The following is a 17,103-nucleotide window of genomic DNA, read 5'->3' on the forward strand; positions in this document are numbered from 1 at the left end:
GGCCCGCAGCCCGGCGCGAGAGCTCGCTGCCACCTCCAGCGCCTTTCGAACACGTTTTCCCTACTCCAGCAGAATCAAACCCCTTTTTTCCCGAAGCCGCTGCCGCATGGATCCACGTTCTTCCCAGCCCGCAGTGACTTAGTATGTCAGTCTGCTGCTTGGCCCCTGGGTGATCTGCCCTGGGTACCGGGCGCAGGGCTGCATCACGTATTTCGTTTTTATCGTCATGTATGATAGTTCTGTGCAATTGCTCACCCACCTAGGCAATTCTGTAGCAGATGTGTAGGGTGTGAAGTGCCTGCCATGGTGGTTTGCCAGAGGTGTGCCCTTTCATTTTTCAGTATCCGTACGTGTACGAGTACTTTCTTACACCCGCACACACATGGAAACGTCTGATCAGACCAGGTTGTTGAGGATTTCTTTGTCTGCTCTGACCTTGCAGTTTGAACAGGCTTTTTCTGTAAATAGCAGGGCTGGTGTTCAAGGGGAGCTCTATTTCCGATGTAAAGGGTGTAATTGGGAATTACAGCCATTATTGCTAAAGCATCAGCGTGCGGAAGACAGGGCTGCGACTCACGCTTCTTCCTCCCCCCATCCAAAAGTAGCAAAGCTGAAAGTCTCTGAGAGTGTATCTTCGTGTAAACTTGTTTTTTCCTTTATTTTTGCTCTGTGTGTGTTTGAGATGGTTTGAGCAAATGCAACAACAGACCTAAGAAAAATCCATTTTTCTTGGCCCTGGCATTGCTTTTGAGATACAGATTCCAAATTGTGAGTTCTGGGATTGTTTAAATCTGAATAACAGGTTGTCATTGGAATTAGAATTGAAATGAAATGACTGACATAAGTTTTTAACATGGAAACGGTGGTAGTATAACCTTGGTCCTAAGCTGGTTTGTATTCAACCCATAGAGAAGCACCAGTGAAAAAACAAACGTTTTCACTGAAGTGGGGTCTGTGTGTTTATGTAGACTGAGGAGGAAAACGTAGATTAGTGGTTTTCTGTTATGCGTATATACACACAGAGGTTTACTGCCCCGTATATGTATGTCAGGTACCTATAAAGTAGTTACAAATACAGACCTCGCATATATGTACTTAAGCACTTGATCCTGTGCCAGGGTAACAAAATGAGCTGTAGCCAGGGCAGGTTAAATGATGCCCACCAATGCCCCACACTTGCCGTGGTCAGCCTTAGGTGCTGGTCCCAGGCAGGCACGTGAACCCAAGTTGCTGAGCACGTCCCCCACCCCAGCTTTGCAGCACTGGGGTCCAGCTGTGTAATGCAAACTTCTGTAAGCTAAAGAGCACCCACAGATCTTTCTGCATTTCCTCCTATTATTTTACAGCTGGTCTGAAATTTTTTTTCTTAGCGACCACACCATTATGAGTGGTTGAAGCAAAACTTGTGCTTGCTATTTTTTTTTTCCATTGAAAATCGGTAAGAGAGTCCACTTCTAAATTAGATCCATGTATGTGTGCTATAAATAAACTTACTGTGCTTTGCTGTTCTGCAAACAACTGCAAATCTATGTGGCTCGTAAATGAAATGTGTTTTGAACCTAATGATCTTTGGGTCATTCTGTTTAGGGTTTTTTTTTTCCACATTTTTGTTTCTTTTATTTGTGAAGATTAATGTGCAATTTGTTGTATTTAGTGATGTGTTGGTCATAAAGAGGAATGGAAGTATCTACTGCCTTGATTTCATTTCAGAACATGTAAACTTACTTTTATGTGGCCAATATTTAACAACTGGGATCATTTTGGACAGAGCTGATGGGGCTTTGTCAGTGTCAAACATGGGAGACATCAATTGCTAATTTGCCTGTCGACATTCAATTTGCTACTCCTTCAGCCATAGTTTTGTAGGCAAAAGAAGCTGTCAGCCTTCATCGGTTGGAATGTTAGGCCTAAGATATTATTAATAGGTCTTGCAAATGTTGCAGAACACTGAAGTAGCTTGCTCACTGAAAAGTACTGATTTCCTGTCTCTAATATTTTTTTTTTGTTTCATGGCATTTGAGCACTTCTGTTGGTTCAGAGTGTGCAGACTATTTGCACAAGGACTCCTAAAGTGATTTACTACAAAGCTTAGACTGTAGGGAAGCCAGAGGTTGGAATATCCAAGGACTTTTGAACAGTGGGCTTGACCCACTAAGGAGTGGTCCTGATTCTCATCACCAGTCTGCAACACCTATTCCTCTGAGAAGTCCTTAATTGCTTACTTGTTGGCGACTGGTTACCCTTCTGGAATGTCATCTCTTGAGATCACGGAGTAAACAGTTTAGTGGGAGGGAAGAATGGTCTAGAAGGTAGGCTGGACTCAAATGTCACCTGAATATAACATGAGAAGAAGTAGAAAGTTGATGCGTTTGTTCTTTTTTTCCAGTAGCTCAACTTTGTCACCTCATTTTCAGAGTCCTTACTGAATTTGAATAAAGTCTTTTTAATGTTTGCAAACTGCTAGCAGTTCGTTTCTTGAGTGGCGTTTCTACCGTGGTTAAAAGCCTAACGTGTAAACTAGGTTTTATATCATGGCAAGAGAGTTAGCTGTAAATCGAGTGTGTGAATGTAGCATGGTTTCACCCAAACGTTTTTCTCAACCTGGAATGCAGTCCTCTGCACGTGCCATGTACAGAGTGTGAACTCTCAAAGTACATCTCTTCTAATGTAGTTAAGTTTATTAAACTTTTTCTCTTCTCCTGTGCACCCCATAGGTTGAACTTCCAAGATGTCCTTTGGGAGAGATATGGAGCTGGAGCATTTTGATGAGCGTGATAAAGCGCAGCGATATGGCCGAGGGTCCCGGGTCAATGGTTTGCCCAGCCCTACTCACAGTGCCCACTGCAGCTTTTATCGAACCCGTACTCTACAGACCCTGAGTTCTGAGAAAAAAGCCAAGAAAGTCCGTTTCTATCGTAATGGAGACCGGTATTTCAAAGGGATTGTATATGCCATCTCCCCTGACCGGTTTAGATCCTTTGAAGCTCTCCTGGCTGATCTGACCCGAACTCTGTCTGACAATGTGAATCTGCCCCAGGGAGTGAGAACAATCTACACGATTGATGGCTCCAAGAAGATTTCCTCCTTGGACCAGCTAGTAGAAGGTCAGCAGTAAGATTTGGAGGTGTAAAGTTATGTTTGAGTCAGTGCTTGTTTGTCTAATCTGTTAAGTCTTCCGCAAATAGGTAACAGTATGGTTCTTATTGATATACTATACTTCAGTAGTATAACTAGAATTGTGAATATCTTAAACTGTGCCATGGAACATTGTTGCCTTGATACTTCCCTTTTGTTGAAGTGTCAGACCTTGCCCTTTATGTTAACGTAGTGTTCATAGTCCTAGATCTTGAGGTTTGCATCTGCTGCTGCTTTTGAACTTGCTTATTTAAAAATGCCAGTGAGAGTTTAGTCAGTTAAACTTGACAAGGTCCGTGGTGCCCAGTTCTATAGAGGTGAAGATATCTGCTGATGAAACTTACATCAATTTCTGTGTTGATGGATTTTTTTTTTTGTCTGTCTGTCCCTAGTGAAGAGCTCCAATTCTTCCCTACAAATAATTATGCCTTAAGTAAAATACTGTCGTCTCATGGAGTGATGTAAATGCAGGCAACGTGTCCAAAGAGTAATGTGGCCGTGGTTCAGCTGGGGGTGGATGGCAAACTTCTCTTCCCTGTAGCATTTCCGTTTGACTCTTCCCCAGTCCATGGGCATCCTTAGGTTCTTTTAAAATAAGATTCATGTACCTGCAGCATAAAGCATTACCAGTGATTCAGTCAGAACTGATGGGTCTTGGTCACTGTCAAACATCAGAGATGCTAGTCGCTAATTTACCCATCCACACTGAATTTATCACTCTTTCAGCAGTAGTTTTGTTGGCAAAATCTGTCGGCATTAATCAATTTGCATATTAGGCCTAGGATATTAATGACACCTTTTACAAGTTTTGCAAATAGCTAAAGTAGCTTTTCCAACATAAAGTGCTTCTGGCTTGCAAAGGGTTTCTTTTCCTGTGTCTAGGCAATAGCTCCTATTATAAAACATCAGAATGTCTAAGGTCTGAAAGAGCTGACTGGCATGTGGTGATACCTGAGGTTGTTTATCTGTGCAGTTTGAATGCAGGCGCTTGATGGCGTTCAAAGAAAATAAAGGTGAAAAAATCTCTGCATTGTTGCTTTCATCCTGCCCCAGTGTGCTGTGGGCAAAGCTGTGAATCATGGATCTATGGCCACTGGAGAGCCGATTGAGAGTTGTAACAGAGATTGAGGGTTTTTTTATGACTTGCATTTTTAGCACCAGGTGAGAGAACTTGCAGTATCGGGATGTAATGGGAGGATCAGTAGTAGTCTAATGTGGGGAGAGAAGGGTAATGCCAAATAAGGCTCCTCAAAGAGGAGCACATCTTTGCATAGCAGGTGTTCAGCCGCCATTGAGTTGTCTATTTTAGATATCGTAGCAGAGGAAAGCTTTTTGAGAAGAGGATGTTCTTGACAATCCTCCTTGCGTAAAAAGGAGAGTAGGAGACAATATGAAGATGCTCAAAAAGATAATTGAATGGTGGGATTGTTCGTGTACCTAAGGGTTTTTGGGGTTAGTTTCACTAGGTTTAGTGAAATGGAAAGTAATCTGGCCTGAAGATCAATGTTACGAATTCCAGGGCATAGTTAGAACTGTATTTGTCAGGACAGTATTTAATTGGTGGAGAAAATCAATTTCTGGGAGGAAAGACCAATATTAATCAACATCTGTTTAAAAGCAGCGTCCATGCGTTTTCTTCTCACTAGTGGTATAAATAATTGTGCTTATTTGATTGGTATGCTCATCAAGAAGCAAGTATCATCACGGATGTTAATGTTGATTTGCACAGTCTTTTGCTGCCAGTCAGAGCCAGCTTTTGTAAAGAAAGAACTGAATGCAGAAATAAATTCAGCAACCCGTAAGATTGGTTTATTTTGGCATCCTAGTGAAGAATAATACCCGTTATAAATCAGTCAAGATGAATGACGGTACAAGAGCATAAGTTTATTTTAAAGAAGGGCTTTGGGATTTCTTTTATTTCTGTGGGACTTCACTGCTTACCTTTTCAATGAACACATCCTCCCTTCCTGAATATAGTTCAGGTTGGACAGTAATTCTCTTGTGCCATCAACACTGTGTCACTGAAGTCGATGTTGGTGTGCAAGTAGAGAGCTACATCCTTGTTCTGCCTGAAAGGAGGCTTCTCTCTACTTGTGTAAACCTGCAAGGTGGGTTATTTTGGCCTGCTTCCCTCGTAGAGCTTTTCTGTAGAGTACAGGTTCATATCTTGTTAGCTCAGTGATGGTTTTCATGTAAGCTCCTTCCCCTCTTTACTGTACGAATTTATTAGCGTTTGGCTAGTCTGGTACAGCATTAATTAGCTCGAAGCTGTGCTTTGTGTTTAAATAGCTGGAAAATCGCTTGATTTTTGCCTCTTGCCAAATGACATTTGTGCTCAGACTTGAAATACAAAGCATTGCTTTCTTCATGGTGAGACTATTCCCTTACGCTATGAAGTAATTTAATGAGACTGTTAGGAATTTAGATGACTTTTTTTTTCCTTTTTTTGGGGACACACACACACGTTGGGTTTAGTGATTGCATTGTAAGGTAAATGTGTAAGGCCTTGATTTGGTTTAATGTGCCTTTATGCCTATGAGGAATTTGCTGTACTCTTACTTTCCCATACAGTACGTGATGACAGAGAAGCAACTAGCTCCTGGGGGAAACAAGACAGCAGCCACTGTCTTTCATCCCAGAGCTAAACACATATATGCATGGATGATAGTCCCAAAGAAACGAAGATTGTAAAGGAGCTGTTTTGCTTTAGCAGTAGTTAATTATGACCTGCATACAGTTCAGAACTGGCATGGTTGTATGCTGGTGCTCTAGGTTATTTTGAGGTGCACGGACACACCTTTCCCTTTATTTAAAACTGATGACTTCCCTAAGGTTTGATTTGGTGTTTTTTGAAGACGTGGGACATGTGAGGTTGTTTGGAATTTGATGACAAAGGGTCATCAAGTTTGATTTCATCTGATTCAGAAGGGTCATCAAACTTTTTACTGTTGTGAAAAGTTTCAGATGCTCAGTAACTTCTCCTGTCACCTTAGATGAAGGAAAGAATGCAGTGGATTCAGGTTACCTTCTCTTTCTCAGACCTGATGTTAAGGACCCCCTTACCTTTAAAGAATGGTTTCCAAATGTGACATGACTTTACTCGCTAGGTATGACATGCAGTCGAATCATGTGGAAACGGTAAAGATGAAGCTGCTCTTAAAGCTAAATTGCCTAGCTGTAAACAAAGTCTGAAGAAAGAAGTAAATGTCTTTTGCTTTTCCAAAAGTACAGTCTTTAAAGCTGAAGGCAGAGGTGAAGTGATGGTTCTTACCCCCAAAATTACCATTGAACAATAATAGATTGGAATGAGCAGGATGACTGAAACAGAGTTTTATTTACAGTTTTTACTCCTGGGGTCCTGCTATGTGGAACAAAGACCACAGAATCAATCCATAGCCAGAACTGCATCCTTTTCTCATTAATTTTTATTATAATATTACCTCAGAGTCTTGGGTACGAACCAGAATAAATTGTTCTAGGTTTCCACAATACCTACCACAAAAGATGAACCCTGCAGCAGAGAACTGGCAGTCAAAGGCAAACCAAAAACCCCAAACCACAAGATGGGTGAGAGAGTACTGGGAAACAGTATTGTCACATGTCAGTATTGGGTGCACTGCCAAACTATTGTGAAGACTTGTGTGCGTGCGTGCGCGTTTTGTGTAGGCATAATGGCAAAAATAGTTTCAAGAAATAATCTGAAAAAGGAGAATGAGTGTCTCGGGGATCATCTTGCAGCATCAGTCCTCATGGAAGGAGCACTTTGAAAGAGCACAGATACAGCCATTAACAGGTTTTTAAAAGCGGTCTAATTGGCTGGTAACACTTGAGAGATGTGAACGATGGATCACAAGGATGGGGCATGAAGGCTGTTGTGAGTGGAGGAAGGCAGTTTGTGTTCGATGCAGCAGAGAAGCTGCCTGCCAGGGGAGGGTTCGAAAGACGATGTCTCCTTGTTGATGTGGTGGGCTGTGACTGAGTTCCTGACTTCGTATGTGGGTCTTGCTATTACCACTGTCACCTCATTCCTCCTATCTCAGCTTTTCCCTCTCCTACCTGCTACTATTGCTGCCTCCTTGACTCTGCCACCAACTCCAGGAGTGCTGGTGAGAAGCCCAGCTGGGCCAGCCTGTAGGAATCGATTGATGTGATCTCTGACATGCTCTGGGGCTGATGATCTTTCTTTTAAGTCACCTCAGCAGCTGGGACTTGATGGGGTGGAGAGATTCATGTGCATATTACATATGCAATCAAAATAGTACTAGGAAGTATCTGTTTAAATGTTTGTAGAGCTGAATCTATGTGGACATTTGTTTATAGGACTGAATTTACGCTGGATATTTACCATGGACTTGATCCAGGTTTATCAAAGTTAGTGAAACTTGGACTGGATCCTGTAGCAGAAATGCCTGCAATCCTTATATTGTTTATTAAACAAACAGCTGAATAACCCTGTTGCATATAATGGTAGAGAGTTGTTCTGGCACTGTTTATTTGATTATTTTATTTCATGAATTTGAGAAGATTCAACCATTAGCCAGTTGATTCATATTGTGTCTTAACACAGTGTCAGGGCAAAGCAACCCTGGACTTCAGGAGAGCTGATTTTTGCCTCTTCAAAGATCCGTATGGAGGAACCCTGTGGGCTGAGGTGCTAGAAGGAAGTGGGGTGCAAGAGAGCTGGTTAATACTCAAACACCACTTCCTCCAAACTCAAGATCAGTGCAACACTATGAACAGGAAATCAGCCAAAGGAGGCAGAAGACTTGCATGGATGAGCAAGGAGGTTTTGTAAAAATGGAAGAAGGAAGTTTGCAGAATGTGGAAAAAGAGACTAGCAACTTGAGAGGAATATGGGAATGTTGTCAGATTATGCAGGGATGCAATGAGGAAGGCTAAGGCCAACTTGAAACTAAATGTGGAAATGGATGTCAAGGACAGTAAGAAGGGCTTCTTCAAGTTCATCAGTAGCAAAAGGAAGACTGAGGAAAAATATGGGCCCGCTGCTGAGCAAGGTGGGTGCGCTGCTGACGGAGGATGCAGAGAAGGTGCAGTTGATGAATGCCTTCTTTGCTGCAGTCTTTACTGCTAAGGCTGGCCCTCAGGAATCCCAAACCCTGGAGATAAGATAGAGGCTGTAGAAAGGAAGGCCCTACCCTTGGTCATGGAGGATCTGGTTAGAGATCATCTGGGCAAATTTGACATCCACAAATCCATGGATCCTGAGGGATGCCTACGAGTGCTGAGGGAGCTGGTAGATGTTATTGCAGAGCTGCTCTCCATCATCTTTGAAAGGTCATGGAGAACAGGAGAGGCGCCTGAGGACTGGAGGAAAGCTGTCACACTGATCTTCAAAAAGGGCAAGAAGGAAGACCCAGGAAACTACAGGCCAGTCAGCCTTATCTCTGTCCCTGGAAAGGTGGTGCAATGGCTCATCCTGGGTGTCATCTCTAAGCATGTAAATGAAGAGAAGGTTGTCAGGTGTAGTCAGCATGCATTGACCAAGGGGAAATCGTGCTTGACCAATCTGAGAGCCTTCTACGATGGCATGACTTGCTGCGTGGATGAAGGGAGAGGAGTGGATGCTGTCTGCTTCAACTTCAGCCAGACTTTTGACACTGTCTCCCATAACATCCTCACAAACCCTCCACTGAGGGTTAGATGATGGACAGTGAGGTGGATTGAGAACTGGCTGAATGGCAGAGCTCAGAGGGTTGTGATCAGAGGTGTGGAGTCTAGTTGAAGGCCAGTGACTAGCAGTGTTCCCCAGGGGGAGGTACTGGGCCCTGTCTTGTTCAACATAGTCATCAATGACCTGTACGAAGGGATGTGTACCCTCAGCAAGTTTGCTGCTGACACAAAACTGAGAGGAGGGGCTGATATGCCAGAAGGCTGTGCTGCCATCCAGCGTGACCTGGGCAGGCTGGAGAGTTGGGCAGATAGGAACCTAATGAGGTTCAACAAGGGCAAGTGTAGGGTCCTGCACCTGGGGAAGAATAACTCCATGCACTGGTACAGGGTGGAATTTGACCTGCTGGAAAGCAGCTCTGCAGAGAGGGACATAGGGGTCCTGGGGGATGGGAAGTTATCCATGAGCCAGCAATGTGGCCTTGTAGCCAAGAAGGCCAGTGATATCCTGGGGTGCATTAAAAAGAGCGTGGCCAGCAGGTCGAGGGAGGTCATCTTCCCCCTCTACTCTGCCCTAGTGAGGCCATATCTGGGGTACTGTGTCTATTTCTGAGCTCCCCAGTTCAAGAAAGACAGGGAACCTCTGGAGAGAGCCCAGCAGAAGGCTATAAAGATGGTTGAGCGAGTGGAGCAACTCCCTATGAGGAAAGGTTGAGAGAGCTGGGTCTGTGTAGCCTGGAGAAGACTGAGAAGGGATCTTAGCAGTGCTTATAAACATCTAAAGGGTGGGTGTCAAGAGGATGGGGCCAGACTCTTTTCATTGGTGCCCAGTGACAAGACGGTCTGGAGAGAGCCCAGCAGAAGGCTATAAAGATGGTTGAGCGAGTGGAGCAACTCCCTATGAGGAAAGGTTGAGAGAGCTGGGTCTGTGTAGCCTGGAGAAGACTGAGAAGGGATCTTAGCAGTGCTTATAAACATCTAAAGGGTGGGTGTCAAGAGGATGGGGCCAGACTCTTTTCATTGGTGCCCAGTGACAAGACGGGACAGTGGGAACAAACTGGAACACAGGAAATTCAATGTCAGCATGAGGAAGAACTTCTTCACTCTGAGGGTGCCAGAGCACTGGAACGGGCTGCCCAGGGTGGCTGTGGGGTCTCCTTCTCTGGAGATATTCAAAACCCACCTGGACGCGTCCCTGTGCAATCTGCTCTAGATGAACCTGCCTTGGCAGGGAGGTTGGACTAGACCATCTCCAGAGGTCCCTTCCAACCCCCAGCATTGTGTGATTACATGTTCGACAACTTCTTGGAAGGTCCGATGTTTTGTTTTCCTTGGTGCTTACCAGTTATTTTTTTTTTAAGCATGTACAATGCCTACTTTGCTTGTAGCAAGGCTGCCTGCTCTGGGGGCCAGAGTGAGAGGAGGTATGTCTTTTCACTTGGCTTTTGATGATGAAAAAAAGAATTTTTAGTCTGAGCAGAAAGAATGAATTGCAGAAGTAGTCCTTTAAAAGGTCTGAGGAGATCTGATTGAATGTTTCTCTGGTGCATTTGATTGCTAGGTGAACACGAATAGCTCAGACTTATTTCCTGTATATGTATGTTTATTTCCTGCTCTGTCTTTTTTTTTTCACTGTTGCTTTTTTTTTTTTTTTTCCAGACCCTGCAGAAAAACAAGGCAGCAGTAATGTAGTTTAAGTAGGTTATTGCTCTATTAACTAACACATTTGGGACCTATTGGGTAGTAACTTATTTGGTTCAGGTCATCTTCCTTTTGCAATCTGCTCTGCATGGTGGGGGACATTCAGAATTCTTTGTCCTTTCGCCTGGGAGATTGCTCTTCTGCCTTTTGAATGTATAAAACCAGAGGGTGGAAGTGAAGAAGGGCAGGTGTGCCTGTTGCACGGGGTGCTGGGGGTGTCAGCCCCTGCCCTATTCTCCTAATCTGTTTGTCGCCCCATCTGTTGGGGAAACGGGCTGCAGTGAATGACGGCTGCACTGAGCATCCTCGCCACCGAAGTGTGCAATCACTGCAGTTCCTCCGAGACTGGTGAGCTTGTGAATTAACTTTCCTTTCCTTGTACATACTGCCCTATGAGGAATCAACACTGTTTTCCATAAATTTGCAATCCTGCTGCCTCACAAAGGGTTGGTGGTCCCCTCTCTGTTTGCATGATTCAAACACATCCTCTATTCCTTCTCCAGGGTTTTCACCTAGGACCAGCTGGCTTCTCTATGAAGCCGTTTTAGGCCAAGTCACCTTTAGCATAGAAAAGCAATGCAAATAATCCCTGTCAAGAGGTAATGCCTTGATCATTCTTGTAGCGAGGATGTCGGCACGCTGAAGGAAACAGACTAGCTGCTAATACCAGTATGCCAAAGAGGGAATCAAACGCTGGCATTAGGAAAGCTCCAGTACTTACAGGCAGTGAGTGATTCAATGTCTCCTTAGCAGCCACCTTGTACACAGATCTTATTTTTAAAGTTACATTTTTAATACATGAAGTGTATGATTAAACTCTGTCATGACGCATAAGAACTATCCATCAGCGTTACATGGCTCTAGTGGTTCAACTGCGTTGAATTTTGACAGATGTGTAACTGCAGGTAGTAGGTTTTTTGGCATAAACCCTGTTTGGGGATCTGTCCTTCTACATGATTAGCTTCTCAATGCTAAGGTGTATTTCGGTTGTTCCACATGGAATTTCCTGAAGTGATGAGCGCTTGCACAACTTAAATTGTAGGATTACTGGTTCAAAACTGGCGAACAAGCATTGAGTATTTTTTGAAAGGTTAAGGTGGTGTGGGTTTCATTTGCACTGTCGCTGTGAGGACGCAGGAGGGCTGTCAAGAGAGGGATACTTTCTAATGTTCAGTTATGACTTTTCTTCCTAAATGTCAGGTATCCCGAAATATCTGGCTGTCTCCTTGTTCTTCTTTTAGTGACTATTGATACTGTAATCAGGAGTCAAAGTTTCATTAGTGACAGCTAACTGCACTGCGAAGTGCTTGTTCCCTTCCCTTGGGGAGCTGCAGTCCATTAGGTATTTTAAGTGGACTGCCTCTTCTATGCTGTTGTTTAATCCAGCAGCTCCAAAGATTTCCTTCTTCAACATGTGGTCTGTTACAGATCTGGTGTTTGGAGATTGTCACCTTCTTCCTCCAGCTGCTGGTCAGTCAAAGCCGATGTCTGTGGGCTGTGTTTGTGCTCAGGTCCGACCCAGAGTAAGAGCTGGTGGTGCTCAGTACGATTAGCCCTGGAGGTGTATTTTCCTGGTGCTTTGGTGCAGGGGAGAGCATCTTGCTGTTGGTATTGCGTGTCCACAGACCCCAGCTTCTGTGTCCCCTCAGGTACAAGTGGCAGGGGTGAGGCTGTTGTCTATGAGGCAGTTGTAGCCAAAGCCAAAATTGTGTCGTCACCTGATAGGTTTGGTGAGGCAGCAATTATTAAGGCAGAAGGTGGATTTATTCAACTAGTGAGTCATGCCCCTTGCAGTCTTCTCTCCTTAAGATAACACTGAAAAAGAAGAGAGGATGAAAATCTAGGTGAAGGCTTTTTGTCCTGTCCTTTGAGATTTCTTCTGTGTACAAACAACACGGATGATAAAGGATTAGGCTAGACATTGAAATTTCTGGCTGCTGTCAGGGTGGGTCTCATATTTAGGAAACTTAACCTTGTATTTGAGTTTCTAGTGTTTTGAGTACTCACAGTTTGCTGGATATCACCACAAAACAAGGTTTACTCATCTTAAGATCAGATAAAAGGTACTTTTGGTGCATAGGAGTTTTGTCTATTTGATTTTTGTTCTTGCAGGCCTGGGCCTTAGGACTGCTATGAATGAGAACTTCATCCCTGAAGGTTTACAAGCCCATGCACTCTGCTTCAAGTTAAACAGTCTTAAACAGCAGCATTATGGGAGAGGTGTCTGTATTTCTGTTTTCCTATACAAAATAGCTCTTTCTAAAGATATTTCATCTTAGAAGGCCTTGGATACTCTACCTCCAACATATTCTGTAGATGAATATGAGCTTTTTCAAGGGGAAAAATTATATCTTGGTGCAATGATGTTAAAACAATCTTACAGCTTCAGTGATTGTATTGGTATTTTGATGCTCTTTTACACAAAATTAGTTTTGTAATTAAGAGCTGACATGTGCTGTTAAGCACTACAAGGAACACAGCTGACCTTTAAATATAGCTGTTATTAAAAATCATGTGGAATGCTATCCTTTCAGAAGGGGAACCAAAATAGTTTGCAATAAACTAAATGTAAATCTTTGTGAGGGTACAATGTGTATGGCTATTTGTTTATGTACCTATCCTTTGAGAAGTGAGTTTTAATATTAAGACTTGTTTTTAAAGAAATAATCATTATTTCATGCAGCTAAACTGAACAATTTCTCTGGTGGCACTGAACCTGAAAATCTGATTTTTACCTTAAAGCATTCAGCAGACAAAGTACAGTGTAGGAGATGAAGTAAGGCATTACAGTGCTTACTACTCATCGCTCGATGTCTGGCAGTGAGGGGTCCAAAACTGAACACAGGATTCGAGGTGTGACCTCACCAGTGCTGAGTACAGGGGAACAATCACTGCCCAAGTCCTGCTGGCCACACTTATTCCTGATACAAGCCAGGATGCCACTGGCCACCTGGGCATGTTGCCGACTCATGTTCAGCCGGCTGTTGACCATCACCTCCAGGTCCTTTTCCACTGGGCAGCTTTCCAGCCCCTTGTCCCCAAGCCTGTAGCATTGTAGGGAGTGGTTGTGGCCAAAGTGCAGGACCCAGCGCTTGGCCTTGTGCAACCTCGTACAATTGGCCTTGGCCCATTGATCCAGCCTGTCAAGATCCTTCTGAAGAGCCTTCCCTACCCTTGGGCAGATCAACACTCCCACCCAACATGGTGTCTGTTGTTATCTTTTCTGCTCAGTGGTCCATCTTCATAAGTTGCTCAGATGTCTTTGTCTTCTTTTGGAGTCCTTCCGCTGCCGTTCTGATAATCACTGCACAGTGTGTTGTTGGTGTGATGCTCCAAAGGTGAGACAGCAGACTTGAACGTGTTGCATCTGGGGTCTCGTGTTCAGTGGATCCCTGCCCACCCCCCCATTTCTAACTGTGGTAACTGTATATCTACCAGCATTCCTGGTGTGCTGTATTGTCTGTAGGGTTGGGTTGGGTGCCCTGAAACCTTAAAATTGGTGTCAGAAGTAGAATGTAATTAATTCTTTTTCTTTTAATAATTGAACATGAGTCCTCTTTGCTTAGTGTAGGGATCATTAGGATAATCTTTTGGTTCTTATGTGCTTTTTTGGCATAGAAGGTACATCACTGTGTTTTCTTCTGACTTTATTTTAATACCTTGGGCTAAACGGCTGACATGAAGGCCTCTATGCTCTTAGCATACACCAAACTACTGAATCCAGAAGAATTAAAACATCTCAGATGTTTTTGTGGTATTGTTCAGGATAGGATTTTGCATTATTTGTAGTGAGGTTTAACTGCAGGTTGCCAGAAGGTGTGGTCTTGCTGGATCTGGTACTGTTTCCTTTGTTTCTATTTATTCATTTATTTATTTTCCAGCCAGAGGACGAACCGCATCAGTTTGTCATTGCAGAACTAGTATTGTCTCTGTTATGTTCAGTCAGATCACCGAGCTGATCCAGCTCACCCAATGTGTCTGGCAGTGCATTCAGTGAAGCTCAAGGGAGACGTTGGGAGCACCCGAGCAGGCACACCTTCCGCAGCAGCCTGCAGCTAGGCTGGATTGAGGTGTTAATCAACGGGGATGTGCTGGTGTTTTCTGGCTATCTTTATGTTCCCCAGAAATCGTGTGGGTGTGGTATTTGTGAATATACTTTGTTCTAAATAATGCTCCAATAGGAATATGAGCTACAGTCCACATTTTTTACTTTGAAGTATGGTAAATTTGTTGTGAGGAGAACTGTAATTACTACTCTTTGCCTTCCTTTCCCCCCTCTATTATATATTGAGCCGGTCGATAATGCAGTGGGATTTCTTGCCTATACATATCATGGTTTTATGCTTCTTAAAGCTTTAAATAATCAAATGTTAACAGATCTCCTATGATGCTTTCATCCACCTGTTATAGAAAGTTATTTGTAACCTACCGTTTTTGCTAACATTTCATATTATTTCCTGTGAAGTGTTTGGGGCCTGTTGTTTTGTTAGGAGCTGGCCACTTAAGCATGAAGGCGGGGGGACTACTGTGATAATGTGCTGGGGCTGGACTATGAACACTGGTTACTGACAGCAGCTATCCCCACCACAGATGGTGTTTTCTGAAAAGAAAACTGCTGCTTTCAAGGATTTTGTAACAGCATTTTCTGAATAGTTAGCTGTCAAGTGATCTTTAAAAGATAGAATCATAGAATGGTTTGTGTTGGAAGGGACCTTAAAGATCATTGAGTTCCAACCCCCCTGCCATGGGCAGGGACACCTTCCGCTACACCAGGTGCTCCAAGCCTCATCCAGCCTGGCCTTGAACACTTCCAGGGATGGGGCATCCACAGCTTCTCTGGGCAACCTGTGCCAGTGCCCTCACCACCCCCTGTGGGAAAAATTTCTTCCTGATATCTAACCTAAACCTCCCCTCTTTCAATTTAAACCCATTACCCCTTGTCCTGTCACTACAGGCCCTTGTAAAAAGTCCCCTCCCAGCTTCCTTGTAGCCCCTTCAGGTACTGGAAGGCTGCAATGAGGTCTCCTCGGAGCCTCCTCTCTCCAGTATGACCAAGCCCAATTCTTGCAGCCTTTCATCATAGGAGAGGTGCTCCAGCCCTCTGAGCATCTCATCATCAGATATTTTATAGCTTGTAGTATCTGAGAAGGAAAGGGATCAGTACTTCATGCACTAGAGATCAAAAATGATAAGAATAATATTCAATAATTTGAGAAGGATTTGATTTGTTATTCTTCTGGGGGTTTTTTGTTAGTTTGTTGTTTTTTTTTTTTTTATCCTTCCCTTCCAGTCTGACTTGCTGATCTGTCACTTTCGTTTCCACAGGGGAAAGCTATGTATGTGGTTCCATCGAACCCTTCAAGAAACTGGAGTACACAAAGAATGTAAATCCAAACTGGTCAGTGAATGTTAAGACAACTTCTACTTCTCGTTCAGTGCCATCTCTTGCCACGGCTAAAGGAGGTACTCCAGATGCAAAAGAGAATAAGGATTTCATTAGGCCTAAACTAGTCACTATCATCAGGAGCGGAGTGAAACCACGGAAAGCAGTCCGGATTCTGCTCAACAAGAAGACAGCACATTCATTTGAACAGGTTCTTACTGATATAACCGATGCCATCAAGCTGGATTCAGGGGTGGTTAAACGCTTATACACACTAGATGGAAAACAGGTAAGAATTTTCATGATGATCATTCTCTGCATGAAGAAGATCTAATTTTCCAAAAGGAAAAGAATAGCACATTAGTAAAAAATTACTTTTCTTCAGAACATAGAACCAGGCCTTGCACTGCTTGCTTAAGATTGGTGAGCAGATCAGGAATGTATCATGAAGCATTACATGGCCACAGTGATAGTCTTACTAGTTATGATAACTAATAGCTCTAAATCTGTCAGTCGAAAGTGTGATGTGCCTTTGGCTCTGCATGCCGGAAGCGTAGGTTGAAGGATGTCATTTTAAAGAAGCTCATTCTGTTAACTTGTTTCAGGTTTTTCTTGCAGCAGTTTTATGAGTCATTGTACTTGCCTTTCCATAAACTGTAAGAACAAACAGTGAGGACACATTCCACCATGATAAACGCAGGCCTCCTGCTGTCCAGAGTGACCAAGTGATAAATCTCATGGCAGCTAGAACAGACTATGAAGAGGGTGCAAGCTTAGAAAATGAGTGAGCTTTTTCCCTTTTGCAGGAAAACAAGTAGGGTTTTGTGTGGCGCTCACATTTATTGGGGAGCCTCTTGTAGGTTACGTGTTATTTCTTCTGTGTAATACCTTCAAGCACTGTCTCTCTCTTGCTGATTTATTAAACTGCAGGAGGGTGAGATTTTTGAGGCTTCTTATTGAACTTGGGGATGGAGAGACAAGAAAAAATATTACGGAGTAATCCTCCTTCCTTTTGTCTTTCACTTTAATATCTACGGACGTGTGTTAATTATAGCAAAACTGGAGAAGTTGTTAACCTGGTGAAGGGCAAGACTAATTTCAGCATGACCTGAATTGATTTAGAGCAATGGTGACTCTAGAGAAATAAGGCAGATACTTACATTTACAGATGTAACTTATTAAACTGAAGAAATGATAGAGGTGTAAATTATGGGTAGAAAGCTGAGCGAACAGTCTCCCTGAGAAGCTAGAAGCTG

General features: G+C 43.4%; 1 protein-coding gene across 1 annotated transcript; it reads left to right on the plus strand.

Annotated features, from left to right (window-relative positions):
- Positions 1–2,720: 2,720 nt before the first annotated feature.
- Positions 2,721–16,181, plus strand: LOC104503917 (serine/threonine-protein kinase DCLK1-like). Its single transcript, XM_010151291.1, has 2 exons — positions 2,721–3,104; positions 15,790–16,181. Exons 1-2 carry the CDS (start codon positions 2,729–2,731, stop codon positions 16,179–16,181), a joined length of 768 nt encoding a protein of 255 aa, XP_010149593.1. The 5' UTR covers positions 2,721–2,728.
- The last annotated feature ends 922 nt before the right edge of the window (positions 16,182–17,103 follow it).

The sequence above is a fragment of the Eurypyga helias genome, unplaced genomic scaffold (genome assembly GCF_000690775.1).
Source record: "Eurypyga helias isolate BGI_N326 unplaced genomic scaffold, ASM69077v1 scaffold2955, whole genome shotgun sequence".
In the NCBI taxonomy this organism is placed as follows: Eukaryota; Metazoa; Chordata; class Aves; order Eurypygiformes; family Eurypygidae; genus Eurypyga; species Eurypyga helias.